The sequence below is a fragment of the Vipera ursinii genome (assembly GCF_947247035.1).
Source record: "Vipera ursinii genome assembly, chromosome: 4".
NCBI lineage: Eukaryota > Metazoa > Chordata > Lepidosauria > Squamata > Viperidae > Vipera > Vipera ursinii.
The window spans coordinates 5,035,443-5,053,295 of record NC_139514.1 but is presented as its reverse complement, the minus strand read 5'-3'; the positions used below and the strand labels follow the sequence as shown (position 1 = coordinate 5,053,295).

Below are 17,853 nucleotides of genomic sequence, written 5' to 3'. Positions count from 1 at the left end.
TTATCTATCCATTATTATCTATCTATCTATATCTATCTTTCTGTCTATCCATCCATCCATTATCTTTCTATTTGTCTGTCTGTCTCTCTATATCACCTTTGCTTTTGACAACCCAAGACAATGTATATAATGGTGTCACTCTGTGAAATGGGCTGAGGGAAAGCAACTGTTCCAAAATGGCCCCTTCAGGTAAGTCACCAACTTACCTGCTATTGTAATTGCAATGGATTTATCCCACGTATTTATTTTTAAGAAGTAGGACGTTTATTTGGGGTTATATTCTTCTCTTTTAACCTGGTTTCCCCCCCCCCCCTCTTTCCTTAGGTTATAGAAGATCTTTTCAAGACCGTGACAGACAGAGTGCTAGCCAAATGCCCTCAAGATGCTGCACTTTTTCATAAACGTATGGCTCCTGGCCATGAGGTTAATTTTTTCTAATGTATATATAATTTCCTGCTACCTTTCCTGTAACTTAATTACAGCCAGGCTTAAATCAGTTTTTTAGTGTTCTCTCGGACACCGGTATTCTTCCCTACCCTTGGATCATCCATGGCCCTTTTGATTCAGGGACTTGATGCCTTCAGAGGGTATCAAAAGAAGATACCAAGCGGTGGGACCCTGGCTGAACCAGGCCAGTGAAGGGGCGGGGCTATGCAAATGCAGGTAAGTCCTCAACTTACAGCAGTTCATTTAGTGACTGCTCAGAGTTACAACGGCACTGGAAAAAGTGATTGATGACCATTTTTCGCACTAATGACCATTGTAGCATCCCCATGGTCACGTGATTTACATCCAGATGCTTGACAACTGACTCATATTTATGACGGTTGCAGTGTCCCGGGGTCATGTGATCCCCGTTTGCGATCTTCTGACAAGCAAAGTCAATGGGGAAGCCAGATTCACTTAACAACCACGTTACTAACTTAACAACTTCAGTGATTCACCTAACAAATGTGGCAAGAAGAGACATAAAATGGGGCAAAACCCACTTAACAATGTCTCACTTAGCAACATAAATTCTGACCTCAATTGTGGTCCTCGAATTAGAGAGATAGAATCAAGATAATGTGAAATGTTAATACCACTTTACAAGACCTTGGTAAGGCCATGCTTGGAATACCGCGTCCAGTTTTGGTCACCACGATGTAAAAAAGATGTCGATACTCTAGAAAGAGTGCAGAGAAGAGCAACAAAGATGATCAAGGGACTGGAGGCTAAAACATATCAGGAACGGTTGCTGGAATTGGAGATGTCTAGTTTAATGAAGAGAAGGGCGAGGGGTGACATGATAGTAGTGTTCCAATATTTGAGGGGCTGCCACAAAGAAGAGGGGGTCTATTCTCCAAAGCACCTGAAAGCAGGACAAGAAGCAACGGATGAAAACTAACCAAAGAGAGAAGCAACCTAGAACTAAGAATTTTCCTGACAGAACAATTAACCAGTGGAACAACTTGCCTCCAAAAGCTGTGAATGCTCCAACACTGGAAGTCTTTAAGAAGAGACTGGCCAGCCATTTGTCTGAAATGGCCTTGTCTTTCCTGCCTGAGCAGGGGATTGGACTAGATGACCTCCAAGGTACCTTCCAACTTTACTATTATTGTTGTGAACTCTGCACTCTTTACACAGGACCATTTTTCCTGATGGGTGAGTTGTTGTTTTTTTTTTTTTTGCTGGAACCAGAAGAAAATGCTGGGAAACCATAAAAAAACTTGTCTCCTGACCGTGGGGTGCAACAAAGGCAGATTTGTTGCCAAGCACCCAATTTTTCAATTATGTGACAGTAGGAAAGCTGATGTGGTCACACGGGTAATCCCTGATTTACAACCACAACTGAGCCCCAAAATTATGTTGTTAAGACATGGGTTAACTGAGTTTTGCCCCATGTTACGACCGCTCTTGCCACCGTCGTGAAGTGAATCACTGCAGCCAATAAGTTAAGTCAACCAATTGTGGAGTGAATGTGGTGTCCGGATTGAGTTTGCTTATCAGAAGGTCGCAAAAAGGGAATCGAATGTCCCCAGGACGCTGCAACCGTCAAAAGTATGAGTCGGTTGCCAAACATCCGAATTTTGATCACGTAACCGTGGGGATGCTGCAAAGGCGGTGACTGTGAACAACAGTTGTAGCTGTGAAAAAGGACATAAGTCACATTTTTCAACTTTGAATGGTCACTAAACGAACTGTTCTAAGCCGAGGACTGCCTGTACTTGCAAGGACCAGTCATAAGTCTCACGAAACAAATGATTATAAAGCTGAGTATGTGGAGAAAAATAAGGCTACTAATGGCTATTATTTCTAAGGATCCAAGTTGTCATTGATTATACTGGGACATCATTATTTTGTTCATTTTCTGTAAGTGAGCCTGTTCATAGGCTTATATAATTGGCTGCCCTGAACACTGGACTAGACAGGCTCTTTGTGTAGATTTGTATGGTTTCTGTAAAAATGCAAGAATGCTTTCCCTTGTTTGAAATGGTATAGGCCAGGGGTAGGCAACTTTGGCTCTTTTATGACTCGTGGACTTCAACTCCCAGAATTCCTGAGACAGCTGTGAGTTGAAGTCTGCAAGTCATGAAGGGACCAAAGCTTTCCCCATGCTGGCTCAGGAATTCTGGGAGTTGAAGTCCACAAGTTATGAAGGGGCCAAAGTTTCTCTCAGACTGGCTCAGGAATTCTGGCAGTTGAAGTCCACAAGTCAGGAAGGGGCCATAGTTCCCCCATGCTGGCTCAGGAATTCTGGGAGTTGAAGTCCACAAGTCATGAAGGGGCCATAGTTCCCCCATGCTAGCTCAGGAATTCTGGGAGTTGAAGTCCACAAGTTATGAAGGGGCCAAAGTTTCTCTCAGACTGGCTCAGGAATTCTGGCAGTTGAAGTCCACAAGTCAGGAAGGGGCAATAGTTCCCCCATGCTAGCTCAGGAATTCTGGGAGTTGAAGTCCACAAGTCATGAAGGGGCCAAAGTTTCCCCCATGCTGGCTCAGGAATTCTGGGAGTTGAAGTCCACGAGTCGTGAAGGGGCCAAAGTTTCCCCCATGCTGGCTCAGGAATTCTGGGAGTTGAAGTCCACGAGTCATAAAAGAGCCAAGGTTGCCTATCCCTGGTATAGGCACAGTGCCACTTACGGTAATTCAAACCACATACAGTAATTCAAACCACATTTAAAACAGTTCAGGTGGGCTTATCTTGATGCAAAATTTGCTTTCCTTTGACTCTTTGGATTTCTCCAAGGTTTTCCCAGATTTTTCTCAAGTTTTTTCCTTCAAATTTCTCAGTTTCTCCTGAAACGGGAATCGTTTGCTTTCAGTTTGATGCCTTTGAGCACCCCAATGACTTCTGCAAAATGTTTTTTTGTTGTTGTTGTTTCAAAAGCTTACCTGTTTCTGACACTAACTGTCAATTTTAATTTTTCCTTTCCCTTCTGTTCCCCATCCTCATTAGGCCAAATTAGAAAAAATGTTGAAGAACCCGTTTTTAATGTAAGTATATTGAAAAGAAAAAGGGTTTTGTTGCTGTTGTTGCTTCATTCCTAAGCATAATTTATGAGTTTGACTTAACGTTTCTCAGCCAGGAACAATTTTGATTTATCTTGAGAAAAGTTGATTGGAATTGGTCTTGGTTGGGATTTGGATGGGAGACCACCAGGAAGACCTTAGGCTACAACCACACTACAAACACGGTCCAGAAAATGGAAGCAGGGACCACTTATTTGGAACATTATAAAGATGTGTCCGTGATGCTTAATTCAAAGGAGGATTTATTTATGACAAAACGGCAATGGAAATTAGCATTTAAGTGAAGCTTTTTTCCATGCTATGACATTGATCTTTGTGGAGTCCTATATGTTCTCTCAGCTTGGTTGTTTGCTTGAAGACATTTCATTACAGGTAGTTCTCGATTTAACAACAGTTCATTTAGTGACCGCTTAAAGTTACAATGGCACTGTAAAAAGTGACTTATGGCCGTTTTTCACACTTACGACCATTGCAGCATCTCCAGGGTCACATGATCAAATTCAGAGACTTGGCCACTGATTCGTATTTATGACGGTTGCCGTGTCTTGAGGTCATGTGATTTTGCCTTTTGTGACTTTCAGTGGGCAAACCAGATTCACTTAACAACCGTCTTACTAACAGCTGCAGTGATTCACTTAACTGGCGAAAACGGTCACAAAATGGGACCAGTCTCGCTTAGTGACACAAAATGTGCTCAATTGTGGGTCATAAGTTGAGGACTACCTGTATGTGGAAGGGGCTAAAGTAGTATTTCTCAAATGGGGCCACTTTAAGACATGTGGACTTAATAATAATAATAATAACAATAACAACAACAACAACAATAATAATAATGTACCTGCCAAGAAGAATAGGGGGCAGAGGGCTACTGCAAATCCACCAAACTGTAGAAGAAGAAAAACGAAATTTGAATGACTATGTGAATCAAAGTACAGAAAAATTGCTGCAGGCTGTGAAAACAGAGAGCAATATCAAAATAACAAAAACAAAGGCAGAATATAAGGAAAAACGGCTGGATGATAGATTAAATAGATGGAAAACCAAAGCTTTGCATGGACAATATTTGAAAAACATTGAAGGAAAATGTGATAACAACTTGACATGGGCATGGCTTATGATGGAAACCGTCAAGAAAGAAATGGAAGGCTTAATACTGGCTGCTCAAGAACAAGCACTACAAACTAATGCCGTGAAAGCGAAGATACAAAAATCTACTGACAATCCAAATTGCCGACTTTGCAACAACAAAGCTGAAACTGTTTCACATTTAATATGTGAGTGCAGCAAAATCGCACAAACTGATTACAAAACTAGACATGACCAAGTTGCTAAACTAATCCACTGGGCATTGTGTAAAAAATACTACTTGCCTTTGTCTGAAAAGTCGTGGGAACATAGGGTGGAAAAGGTTGTCGAGAATGAGAGGGTGAAGATCTTGTGGGACTTCCGAATACAAACACATAGCCATTTGGAACACAACGCGCCAGATATCACAGTTGTAGAGAACCGAAGCGTACAGCTGATTGATATTGCTGTACGAGGAGATGCCAGAATCGAAGAAAAAGAACTGGAAAAAATTACGAAATACCGCAACCTTGCCATCAAAACTGCACAATTATGGATGAAACGTGTAACAGTGATACCCATTGTCATCGGGGCACTGGGAACGATGTCCAAAAACTTTACAAAACACATCAAGAAATTGCAACTTCCTGCAATTACTCCAGCAAAGCTACAAAAAACTGCGCTACTCAGAACATCTTACATTTTAAGGAGATACCTGGTTGATACCTAGGACGCTGGCAGCAACCCGTGTCAACCATTAGTGCCACTCAATTTGAGTGTTCAGTTGACTGAGTTTCATGTTTTATGAATAAAAGTTTTATAATAATAATAAAGTTGGAAGGGACCTTGGAGGTCATCTAGTCCAACCCCCTGCTCAGGCAGGAAACCCTATACCATTTCAGACAAGTGGCTGTCCAGTCTCTTGAAAACTTCCCGTGTTGGAGCATTCACAGCTTCTGGAGGCAACACCCAGAATTCCCCAGGCAGCGCTCATATTTAAATATCCCAGCAGGATACAAAAGTGTTGCAACAAACAGGCACGCACCACAAAAGAGGGTAATGAGTCACTGTTTTCAGTGCCGTTGTAACTTTGAACGGTCGCTAAGTGAACTGTCCACTTTATAGGAGCACTTTTCACACTTATTACCATTGCAGCCTCCCCAAGGGTCATGTGATCAAAATTCAGAGGCTCGGCAACTGACTCAAATAATGACAGTTGCAGCATCCCGGGCGAGCTCACGTGATCCCCTTTTGCGACCGTCTGCCAAGCAAAGTCAAGGGGGGAAGCCAGATTCGCTTAACCGCCGTGTTACCAACTTGAGAACTGCAGCGACTCACAGCTTTGTAAAATGGGGCAAAAGCCGCTGAACCGATGTCTCGCTTAGTAGCAAAAATTTAGGGCTCAGTTGTGGTCGTAAGTCAAGGGCTACCCATATCCACCTAGGTAACATCGCCAGTGCTAGAAGAGGATGCATGTCAGCATCAAAATGGGGTCTCTCTCTCTCTGTAGAATAGTTTAGCAATTATCCAATGCAAAGAATCCGGATCAAAATGTTAAGTTGCAGTTCAGAAGATCTGTAGAATCGAGTTAATTAAAATTCAGTACTAAACTGGTGCCTGGCTCAACAGGATTCAAGACGGGTTGGACTTAGATCAGGGGTCCCCAAGCCATGGCCCGTGGACCAGCAATGGTCCACAGCATGCCAAAAACCGGTCCACATAAACAAGCAAAGTCCCATCCACAGGAAGCAGGCAGCACGCAAAATCACGCCCCTTCCAGTCCGCGGTAAAACATGTCTCCACGGAATCGGTCCCTGGTGCCCAAACGTTTTGAGGCCCACTGACTTCGATCCTTTGCGGGAACGTAAGGACCCACAAGGGACGCGGTAGCTCAGTGGGTTAGGACGCTGAGCTTGTCGATCAGAAGGTTGGCAGTTTGGCGGGTCAAATCCCGAGTGCCGCGTAACAGAGTGACCGCCTGTTACTCGTCCCAGCTTCTGCTAACCTAGCAGTTCGAAAGCATGTAAAAATGCAAGTAGAAAAATAGGGACCACTACAGTGGGAAGGGAACAGCTTTCCGTGCGCCTTTGGCGTCTAGTCATGCCGGCCACATGACCACGGAGACGTCCTCGGACGAGTGCTGGCTCTTCGGCTTTGAAACGGAGATGAGCGCCGGCCCCTAGAGTTGGAAACGACAAGCACGCACGTGCGGGGGAACCTTTACCTTTTAAGGACCCTAAGCTAATGACGTTCTTGACTCCGCCTCCCAGCTCTGTCTGCTTCTCTCCCGCACCAATAACTTTGTTGAGATGCATGACAAACCTTTAAAATGTACCGTAGTGGCCAAAACTGTGGAAACCTTTTGGGAAAAGTAGGAATGCCAGTAGGAATGCCCCCTTTGGTTAAAGTTTCCACCCATTTTTCTTCTAATTTCTTTATAACCGTAGCCAGTGCTTTTTTTGTAAAAGAAAAAGGTGCCAGAACTCACACATGTCATACAACCCGCCTTGCCTACGCTACAAGGTTCCATCCAAAAAAAGGTGCTGGAACTCCATTCTGAGCGTTCTATGACAAAAAAAAGCCCTGACCGTAGCCTTGTTCACTTAATAATACTGTTTTGCATCGCTTTCTGGGCGACCGGTCAATTCTTTGCACCATGACTTTACTTTTATTACGTTTTACAAGCTCACCAAATGAAAGAACACACAAAAAAAAAACCAACCAACTCGATAGCCATCACACAACACAACTGACAGATGTCCTCCTCTCGGCTTCAATACACGACATCCATAACCGGATCCTTCTGAGATCTGATTGGCTCATCGCCAAAACAAGAGGACACCCGATTGGCTCTCTAAACGCTCATGCTCATTGGCTACCACCAGATGAAGGAAAGCTACCTGACACCAACCCGAGCAAGTTGTGCTTCCTTTTTCTGCTTATTTGGCTGTAACTTTTCATAGAATACCAGTACAGATAATTGAAGAAACTTCATTGCATGCTTGATTACATTATCTTTCCATCGATACATATGATTTTATGGTACTACTCCAAAAAAAAAAACCGGTGTTACTAGCCACCGAACCTCAAAAATACATTTTTTCCCCAAAAGGGTTTCCACAATTTTGGCCACTTCTGTTGCACATGTAGCTTCCAGCAAATAATTCCTTATACTTATGTGTTTTTTTTTTGTTTTTTTAAAGAATGTCTTATACTGAAGCCATTGAAATTTTGGGGAGGTCTTACCAAGAATTCACTTACAAACCAGCCGTGAGTATTTTGGGGAGTTTTTTATTGCTGCCGGGGTGGGGGTGGGGTGGAGGTTGGGTAAAACTCAATTATTTAGAAGGTTGATAGAAAACTTCTAGAGACTTTCTAGAGTTGCTTCTCAAGAGTAACGAAAAGTTGTATAGGTAGTCCTCACCTTTAAGAGGCCACCATCGAGCCCAAAATTTAATGTTGCTAAGTGAGACATTTTTTTTTTAAATCCCATTTATATCCCGCCCTTCTCCGAAGACTCAGGGTGGCTTACAATTTAAGCACAAACCAATGTGCTTAGCAATAGCCTTCATTCTATGTATATGCCTGCTTATTAGGGCTTTCGGGGGGGGAAGCGGCATTTTTTACAAAGTCAGCTTATTGCCCCCAACAATCTGGGTCCTCATTTTACCAACCTCGGAAGGATGGAAGGCTGAGTCAACCTTGAGCCTGGTGGGATGCGAACCTGCGCTAATTGCAGGCAGCTGGTGTTACTTAAGGAGGCATTAGCCCACTGCTCCACCAAGGCTCTTGATCATGTGACATTTGTTAAGTGAGTTCTGTCTCCCCCCCCCCTCCCCGTTTTATGACTCTTCTTGCCACGTTGGTGAAGTGAATCACTGCAGTTTGTTAAATTGCTAGAGCCTGGTGGTTAAGTGAATCTGGCTTCCCCCGTTGATTTTGCTTGTCCGAAGGTCGCAAAAGAGAATCGCGTGACCCCGGGACACACTGCAACCGTCGTAAATATGAGTCAGTTGCCAAGCGTCTGAATTCTGATCACCTGAGCACGAGGATACTACAATGGTCGTTGTAGCATTGCTGACCCATTTATGTAGATTATACCGCATCACAATGATCAGATCCAACTTTCACTATGGTGCATTAGAGTCCCCAGATAGGATAGGATAGGACAGGACAGGACAGGACAGGACAACAGAGTTAGAAGGGACCTTGGAGGTCATCTAGTCCAACTACCTGCTCAGGCAGGAAACCCTATACCATTTCAGACAAACGGCTGTCCAGTCTCTTCTTAAGAACTTCCAGTGTTGGAGCATTCACTGCTTCTGGAGGCAGGTTGTTCCACTGGTTAATTGTTCTAACTGTCAGGAAATTTCTCCTTATTTCTAGGTTGCTTCTCTCCTTGATTATTTTCCATCTATTGCTTCTTCTCCTGCCTTCAGGTGCTTTGGAGAGTAGCTTGACTCCCTCTTCTTTGAGGCAACCTCTGAGATATTGGAACATTTACATGCATTTTCACCCTAATATTCAAATTTTACAAGGCTGTGCAATCCTTTGGTGATGTTCTCCTTCCGAATTGGACCTCTTCTGTATTTTTCTGTTGCTTCCCATTTTACTATCATTGTAATTACACAACCATATTTATTTATTTAAACATTTCTACTCTGCTGGAGCAAAATAAAAGAACATTCCACATCTTACGCAGTATAGGGCAGAACAAATTTGAAACATCCGTGATAAGCCAAAACTGTAGAAGTAAACACCATTAAAGCAGTAAACGAATGTAAAACCGCAAGTTCAACAGTAACAATGAACATTAAAAAGATAGACTCCTAAAATCAGGGAAACAACTGCCTCTTCAACACTTTCCAAAAAATAAACACAGAGGCTGTTTCATAGTAGATTGGTCAAAAAAGCCAACACAGTGCTAGGCTGCATTAACAGAAGGATAGAATTAAGATCACGGGAAGTGTTGATATCACTTTACAAGGCCTTGACCGGCCACACTTGGAATCCTGCATCCAGTTTTGGTCACCACGATGTAAAAAAGATGTTGAGACTCTAGAACAGGGGTGTCAAACTCAATTTCATTGAGGGCCACATCAGCATTGAAGTTGCCCTTAGGGGGCTGGGTGGGCGTGGCCTACTGGGTGGGCGTGGCTAGAGTGCGTATGGCCTACTGGGTGGGCGTGGCCAGCTCTACATCGTTGGCATCAAGGGTGCCTATGGGGGCCTGGGCAGGAGTGGGACAGATCTGAGGGTCTCTGGCAGAAGGAGGGTCTCTGGGCCAGGGCCAAGGCAGTGGGGGCCATTCCTTCACTGTTTCCAGGATGGCTTCGTGGGCCACATGAAACCACTTCACGGGCCGGATCTGGCCCCCGGGCCTTGTGTTTGACATGTCTGCTCTAGAAAGAATGTAGAGAAGAGCAACAGAAATGATTAGAGGTCTTGAGGCTAAAACATATAAGGAACAGTTGGTGGAATTGGGTATGTCTAGTTTAATGAAGAGAAGGACGAGGGGGGACATGATAGCAGTCTTACAATATTTGAGGGTGCTGCCACAAAGAAGAGGGAGGGTCAACCTATTCCCCAAAACACCTGAAGACAGAATAAGAAGCAGTGGATGGAAACGAATCAAGGAAAGATCAAACCTAGAACTAAGGAGAAATTTCCTGACAGTGAGAACAATTAACCAGTGGAACGACCTGCCTCCAGAAGTTGTGGGTGCTCCAACATTGGAGGTTTTTAAGAAGAGATTGGACAACCATTTGTCTGAAATGGTATAGGATCGCTTGCCTGAGCAGGGGGATCGGACTAGAGTACCTCTTGAGGTCCCTTCCAACTCTGTTCTGTCTATTTAGAGCAATGTTGCTCAATCTTAGCAATTTTACACTGTGTGGACTTCAACTCCCAGAATTCCTCAGCCAGCTTCACCATGCTTTCAAGTAGCTTGCAAACCTAAAGCGACTTGAGATTGTTATGGCTTGTTCATTTTACAACCTGCTTTTTTTTTTTAAAAAAAAAAAAACCTCTTTCCTTAGTGGGGGCAGGATCTCCAGAGCGAACACGAGAAGTACCTGGTGCGACACTGTGGTGACATTCCCGTTTTTGTGTACAACTATCCCTATGATCTTAAGCCGTTCTACATGCGAGACAACGAAGATGGACCTCGTAGGACTGTAAGAACTAATTAAAATGCTTCGATCAAGGCAGACACGCTCTCTTGGTTTCTCGCTTTGCTCTCTCAAGCTTTTCAGACTGAAATATATTCTCTTCTAGGATGAAATTGGTTTCTGCTTAATGGGGCTGCTTAATGCTAGGTTAGATGGAAGGAAAGAGAAAAAGGTGATTGACAGTAAGGGTGTCAGCCTTACCCGGTAGACCAGGGGTAGGCAACCTTGGCTCTTTTATGATTCGTGAACTTCAACTCCCAGAATTCCTCAGCCAGCATGGGGGAACTATGGCCCCTTCATGACTCGTGGACTTCAACTCCCAGAATTCCTGAGCCAGCATGGGGGAACTATGGCCCCTTCATGACTCGTGGACTTCAACTCCCAGAATTCCTCAGCCAGCATGGGGGAACTATGGCCCCTTCATGACTCGTGGACTTCAACTCCCAGAATTCCTCAGCCAGCATAAGGGAAACCTTGGCCCCTTCATGACTCGTGGACTTCAACTCCCAGAATTCCTCAGCCAGCACGGGGGAACTAGGGCCCCTTCATGACTCGTGGACTTCAACTCCCAGAATTCCTGAGCCAGCATGGGGAAACTATGGCCCCTTCATGACTTGTGGACTTCAACTCCCAGAATTCCTCAGCCAGCATGGGGGAACTATGGCCCCTTCATGACTCGTGGACTTCAACTCCCAGAATTCCTGAGCCAGCATGGGGGAACTATGGCCCCTTCATGACTCGTGGACTTCAACTCCCAGAATTCCTCAGCCAGCACGGGGGAACTAGGGCCCCTTCATGACTCGTGGACTTCAACTCCCAGAATTCCTGAGCCAGCACGGGGGAACTAGGGCCCCTTGCATGACTTGTGGATAGAATAGAGCGGAGTGGAATGGAAATGGGAATAAGGATAGGATAGGATAGGATAGGATAGGATAGGATAGGATAGGATAGGATAGAGCTGTAAGGGACCTTGGAGGTCTTCTAGTCCAGCCCCCTGTTCAAGCCGGAGAACCTTTTACCTTTGCCTTTAGCCATTCAGGAATGCCTCTGGAGACTAGCTGTAGGCCTGGTGGTGGTTTACTTTCGCACAGAGAGAGATTTCAGAGATACTTGTCACCTTCTGTTCCCTACAAGGTAGCAGCGGTGGATCTACTGGTCCCAGATGTTGGAGAACTTTTCGGTGGGAGTTTGAGAGAAGATCGCCTGGATTTTCTGCAATCTCGCTTACAAAGGTAGCGGGAGGGTGGGGTTATTCTGCCTGGCTGTTGGGGAAGAGGCTGGGAACCACTTAATAAGTAATCGAAGACTTTTCTGAAAGACGTCAAAAATGTATAGGAGAAAGAAGAGGTAGCGGGCTCAGGCAGGAGAGGACGTCTGGGGAATCTGTTTGCTAGGGATCCCATCTACTCTGGGCGATTACAATGCAGGAAGTCCTCGACTTGCATCAGTTCATTTAGCGATGGTTCAAAGTTACAGCCGTATTGAAAAATGTGACTTAGAACCGTTTTTTCACATCTAGGGACTCTTGCGGCATCCCCATGGTCACGTGGTCACAATTCAGATGCTTGGCAACTTGTTCATATTTATGATCGTTGCTGTGTCCCACTGCCATAGGATCCCCTTTTGTGACCCTTGGAGAAACAAAGTCAGATTCACTGAACAACTGGGTTACTAACTTAACAATCGCAGTGATTCACTTAACAACTCTGGACAGACTCGAACACTGGGCGCTATCTAACGAAATGAAATTCAGTGGTGAAAAAAGTAAGGGCTCTACATTTAAGCAAGAAAAGCCAAATGCACAGGTATAGTATAGGGCAGACATGTCAAACGCAAGGCCCGGGGGCCGGATCCTGCCCGCGAAGTGGTTTCATGTGGCCCACAAAGCCATCCTGGAAACAGTGAGGTCCCCACTGCCATGGCCCTGGCCCAGAGACCCTCCTTCTGCCAGAGACCCTCAGATCTGTCCCACTCCTGCCCAGGCCTCCATAGGCACCCTTGATGCGAATGATGTAGAGCTGGCCACGCCCACCCAGTAGGACATACGCACTCTAGCCACGCCCACCCAGTAGGCCACGCCCACCCAGTAGGCCACGCCCACCCTGGCCATACCCACCCGGTCCCTTGAGGGCAACTGCAATGCTGATGCGGCCCTCAATGAAATTGAGTTTGACACCCCTGGTATAGGGGGTACCTTGCTCAATAGTAGCAACCGTGAGAGGGATCTCGGAGTCCTAGTGGACAATCACTTGAATAGGAGCCAGCCGTGTGCGGCAGCTGCCAAAAAAGCCAACGCAGTGCTAGGCTGCATTAACAGAGGGAGAGAATCAAGATCACGTGAAGTGTTAATACCACTTTACAAGGCCTTGGTAAGGCCAAACTTGGAATACTGCATCTAGTTTTGGTCACCACGATGTAAAAAAGATGCTGAGAGTCTAGAAAGAGGGCAGAGAAGAGCAAAAAAGATGATCAGGGGACTGGAGGCTAAAACATATAAGGAACGGCTGCTGGAATTGGGTATGTCTAGTCTAATGAAGAGAAGGACGAGGGGGGACAGGACAGCAGTCTTCCAGTATCTCAGGGGCTGCCCCAAAGAAGAAGGAGTCAAGCTATTCTCCAAAGCGCCTGAAGGCAGGACAAGAAGCAACGGATGGAAACTAATCAAGGAGAGAAGCAACCTAGAACTGAGGAGAAATTTTCTGACAGTTGGAACAGTTAATCAGTGGAACAACCTGCCTCCAGAAGTTGTGAACGCTCCAACACTGGAAGTTTTTAAGAAGAGACTGGCCAGCCATTTGTCTGAAATGGTATAGGATTTCTGCCTGAGCAGGGGGTTGGACTAGATGACCTCCAAGGTCCCTTCCAACTTTATTATTACTATTATTAAGGAAGGTCACAAAATGGGGCAAAACCCCCTTATCCTATGTGTCACTTAACCACAGAAATTTATGGCTCAGTCATTAGTCAAGGATTCCGTGTGTGGTGTCTTCAGTTCAGATGTTCTTTGAGTCTCTTTTTCAAAGGCGATGTTCAGACTCCTGTTTTTGTGCGTTTCTGAATTTGGATTAGGGAAGGGCATGTAGTTTTGAGACCCCCACCTGCGGGTATTAGGAGAAACAAGATATTCCAATCCTTCTTTTTGGAACTGCAGATTCTGATTTGCCTTGCCGTCCTCTTGGGAGGGTTTTTCATCTTTCCTTTTGTGTCAAAACTACGGGTCATGGATTCTTTTGCGAGATATTTGCAGACATTTCACTATCCAGCTACGTAATATCCCTGTTTTCATAGATCAGCTTGTAGCGCTGTGTTGGTGGGGAGTAGTTTTTCTCCATGGTTGGGATTCTCTTTTCTGCTTGGTTGTTTGTCTTGTCTTAATCCATGCTTATCTGGGTATAGGCTGCCGGAGGTGATACGTGATGGTCTTTTTGTTTCCTCCTTCGTTTTTTCATCGTCTCTTTTGAATGGCGTGTAAATGTGCTTTATCTCTGTGTGTCTGTTGATGGCTCATTTGTCTGACAAGCTTCTATGCTTTTTCTAGCATTTGGGGGAATTATAAATAATAAACCTTTATTGTCAAAGTACAACATGTGTACATTGAGATTAGCTGAGCCTCCCCCCCGTGCTCTCTCCCCCCAACACACAGTGACAACAAACCCTCCATCCCACCACACTATGTGAACCAACTACACCACACACCGGCCTCCCAAGTCAATTCTGCATAAGATTATGTCCCATTTAAAAGCCTAACAGCCCACGGATAAAAGCTATTTTTCAGCCTGTTGTTACGGCTGGCTATATTCCTATATCTCCTACCGGGTGGTAGGAGAGTAAAGAGATACCGTCCAGGGTGTGAGTCATCCCTGAGAATCTTCCTCACTCTTCCAAGGCAGCGAGCCCTGGCGATGTCATCCAGTGGTGTCAGGGAACAGCCCACAATGTCTTGTGCTGTGCTCACCACCCTCTGTAATGCTTTCCTATCCGCGGCTGTCAGACCAGCATACCAAACCACAATACCATATGAGAGGACGCTCTCTATGGTAGACCGGTAAAAGAAGTTTGGAATATTTAGTTATTTATTTATTTAGTTATATTTATATACCGCCCTATTCCCTGAGGACTCAGGGCGGTTTACAGGGAATTAAAAATCCAAAATACAAAAATTAAAAACCCAATTAAAAAATATTAAATTAACCCTGTAGTCAGTTAAAAAACCCCAAATTAAAATTTCCTCCTCAGTCTGGGCCCGAGAGCTCAAAGAGCCAGGTCTTCAGGCCCCGGCGGAATGATCGGAGGTCGGGGGCAGTCCTCAGCTCCACCGGCAGCTGGTTCCAGAGGGCAGGCGCTCCCACCGAGAAGGCCCTATCCCTGGGTGTCACCCGCCGGCAATCTCTCACCGGCGGAACCCTGAGCAGACCCTCCCTGTGGGAGCGCACTGGGCGAAGGGCGTTTGATGCCGGCAGCAGGTGTTCCCTCAAATAACCCGGACCCAGGCCATGTAGGGCTTTATAGGTAATAACCAGCACCTTGAATTTCACCCGGAGGGCAACCGGAAGCCAATGCAGCTCGCGGAGTAGAGGTGTTACATGGGAGTATCGGGAAACCCCCATTACAACTCGCGCGGCCGCATTCTGCACCAGTTGAAGCCTCCGAGTGGTCTTCAAGGGCAGCCCCATGTAGAGAGCGTTACAGTAGTCCAAACGGGAGGTCACAAGCGCATGAGTGACTGTGCGTAGGGCGTCTCGGTCCAAATAGGGACGCAACTGGCGCACCAGGCGAACCTGTGCAAAAGCCCCCCTGGTCACGGCTCCTATATGATCTTCAAAATTGAGCCGTGAATCCAGGAGGACGCCCAAGTTGCGAGCCCTATCAACGGGGGGCAACACCTCACCCCCCATCGTTAGAGGTGGAATAACTTGGTTAACCCGAGACGCCGATACGCACAGCCACTCAGTCTTGGCGGGATTGAGACGAAGCCTGTTTCTCCCCATCCAGACCTGAACCGCCTCCAGGCACCGGGACATCACGGAGAGGGCATCACTGGGTTGGTTCGGGGTGGAAAGAAAAAGTTGGGTATCATCAGCGTACTGGTGATACCCCACCCCAAAACCACGAATGATCTCGCCCAGCGGCTTCATGTAGATGTTGAACAGGAGAGGCGAGAGAACCGACCCCTGAGGAACTCCACAAATGAGAGACCTCGGGGCGGATCTCTGCCCTCCTGTCAACACCGACTGCGAGCGGCCCTGGAGGTAGGAGGAGAACCACCGTAGAACGGTGCCTCCCACTCCCAACCCCCTGAGACGCCGCAGCAGGATACCATGGTCGATGGTATCGAAAGCCGCTGAGAGATCTAATAGGACCAGGACAGAGGAGCAACCCCTGTCCCTAGCCCTCCAGAGATCATTCACCAGCGCGACCAATGCCGTCTCCGTGCTGTGTCCGGGCCTGAAACCCGATTGGTACGGGTCCAGATAATCAGTTTCCTCCAGGAACAGAGGGAGCTGATGCGCCACCACACTCTCAACAACCTTCGCCAGAAAGCGAAGGTTGGAGACTGGACGATAGTTGTTTAAAACAGCCGGGTCCAAAGCAGGCTTCTTGAGGAGGGGTCTCACCACCGCCTCCTTCAGGGCGGCAGGGAAGACACCCTCCTTCAAAGAAGCAGTTATTACTGCATGGAACCAGCCTCGTGTTCCCTCCCGAGCCGCATAAGCTAGCCAGGAGGGGCACGGATCCAACAAACAGGTGGTGGAGCTCAGTCTCCCCATGATCCTGTCCACATCATCAGGGGAAACAGGGTCGAACTCAGTCCAGATAACATGCTCAAGACCGCCTGATTCCTCCACATCTGACTCTGCCCAGTCAGAGTCCAGGCCGGTCCGGATCCGAGCGATTTTGTCCGCCAGATGATGACTAAACTCCTCGGCTCGTCCCTGCAAGGGATCCTCTCTCACCTCCTGGTTAAGGAGGGAGCGAGTCACCCTAAACAGGGCAGCCGGGCGATTATCTGCGGATGCGACAAGGGCGGCAAAGTAGTTAGACTTCGCCGTTCTTATCGCCGCAAGATAAGACCTTATAAAGGTTCTTAACTGCAATCGGTCGGATTCGGATCGGCTGGATCTCCAACCACTCTCTAGACCTCGTCTCCGACGCTTCATCTCCCGGAGCTCCACAGAGAACCATGGGGCCCAACGGGATCTGCGCCGAATCAGAGGTCGCATGGGTACAACGCAGTCGAGTGCCCTGGTGGCAGCCGTTTCCCAGGCCTCCACCAGAGCATCGACTGGGCTGTGGGTAAGGGTGATAGGTATCGGCCCAAGCGCCCTCTGAAACCGGTCCGGGTCCATTAGGCGCCTGGGGCGGAACCACCTGGTCGGTTCCGCCGCCCAGCGGCGGGGGATGGCATGACGGAAAACCAGCCTCAGGAGGTAATGATCTGACCATGACAGAGGGGTGATGGATGGAGAACCCCCTCCCAGATCAGCCAACCACTGTCCAGACAGGAACACCAGGTCGAGAGTATGATCCCCCTCGTGAGTAGGGCCCTCAATAACCTGGGTCAGGCCCATGGCCGTCATGGAAGCCATGAATAGAGTGGAGTAGGAATGGAATGGAATGGAATGGAATGGAATGGAATGGAATGGAATGGAATGGAATGGAATGGAATGGAATGGAATAGAATAGAATAGAATAGAATAGAATAGAATAGAATAGAATAGAATAGAATAGAATAGAATAGAATAGAATCTGGAAGGGAACTTGGAGGTCTTCTAGTCCAGCCCCCTGCTCATGCAAGAGAACCTATAGTACCATTTCAGACTGTCCAGCCTCTTCTTAAAAACCTCCAGTGATGGAGCGCCCACACTTTCTGGAGGCAAGCTGTTCCACTGGTTAATTGTCCTCACTGTCAGGAAGTTTCTCCTTAATTCCAGGTTGCTTCTCCCTTCGATCAGTTTCCAACCATTGTTTATCGTCCTTCCACTTGGTGCTTTGGTGAATAGTTTGGACCCCCCCCCTCTTCTTGGTGGCAGCCCCTCAGATACTGGAACGCTGCTATCATGTCTCCCCTATTTCTCCTTTTCTTTAGACTAGCCAAACCCAAGTCC

At 46.6% G+C, this 17,853-nt stretch overlaps 1 protein-coding gene across 1 annotated transcript in view; it reads left to right on the top strand.

Annotated features, from left to right (window-relative positions):
- NARS2 (asparaginyl-tRNA synthetase 2, mitochondrial) overlaps positions 1 to 17,853 on the top strand; it is a 63,437-nt gene that overhangs the window by 38,863 nt on the left and 6,721 nt on the right. The window contains exons 9-13 of the mRNA XM_083362141.1: positions 325 to 423; positions 3,439 to 3,476; positions 7,781 to 7,847; positions 10,616 to 10,753; positions 11,882 to 11,979. Coding sequence (XP_083218267.1) covers positions 325 to 423; positions 3,439 to 3,476; positions 7,781 to 7,847; positions 10,616 to 10,753; positions 11,882 to 11,979 — 440 coding nt within the window. The remainder of the gene's footprint in view (positions 1 to 324; positions 424 to 3,438; positions 3,477 to 7,780; positions 7,848 to 10,615; positions 10,754 to 11,881; positions 11,980 to 17,853) is intronic.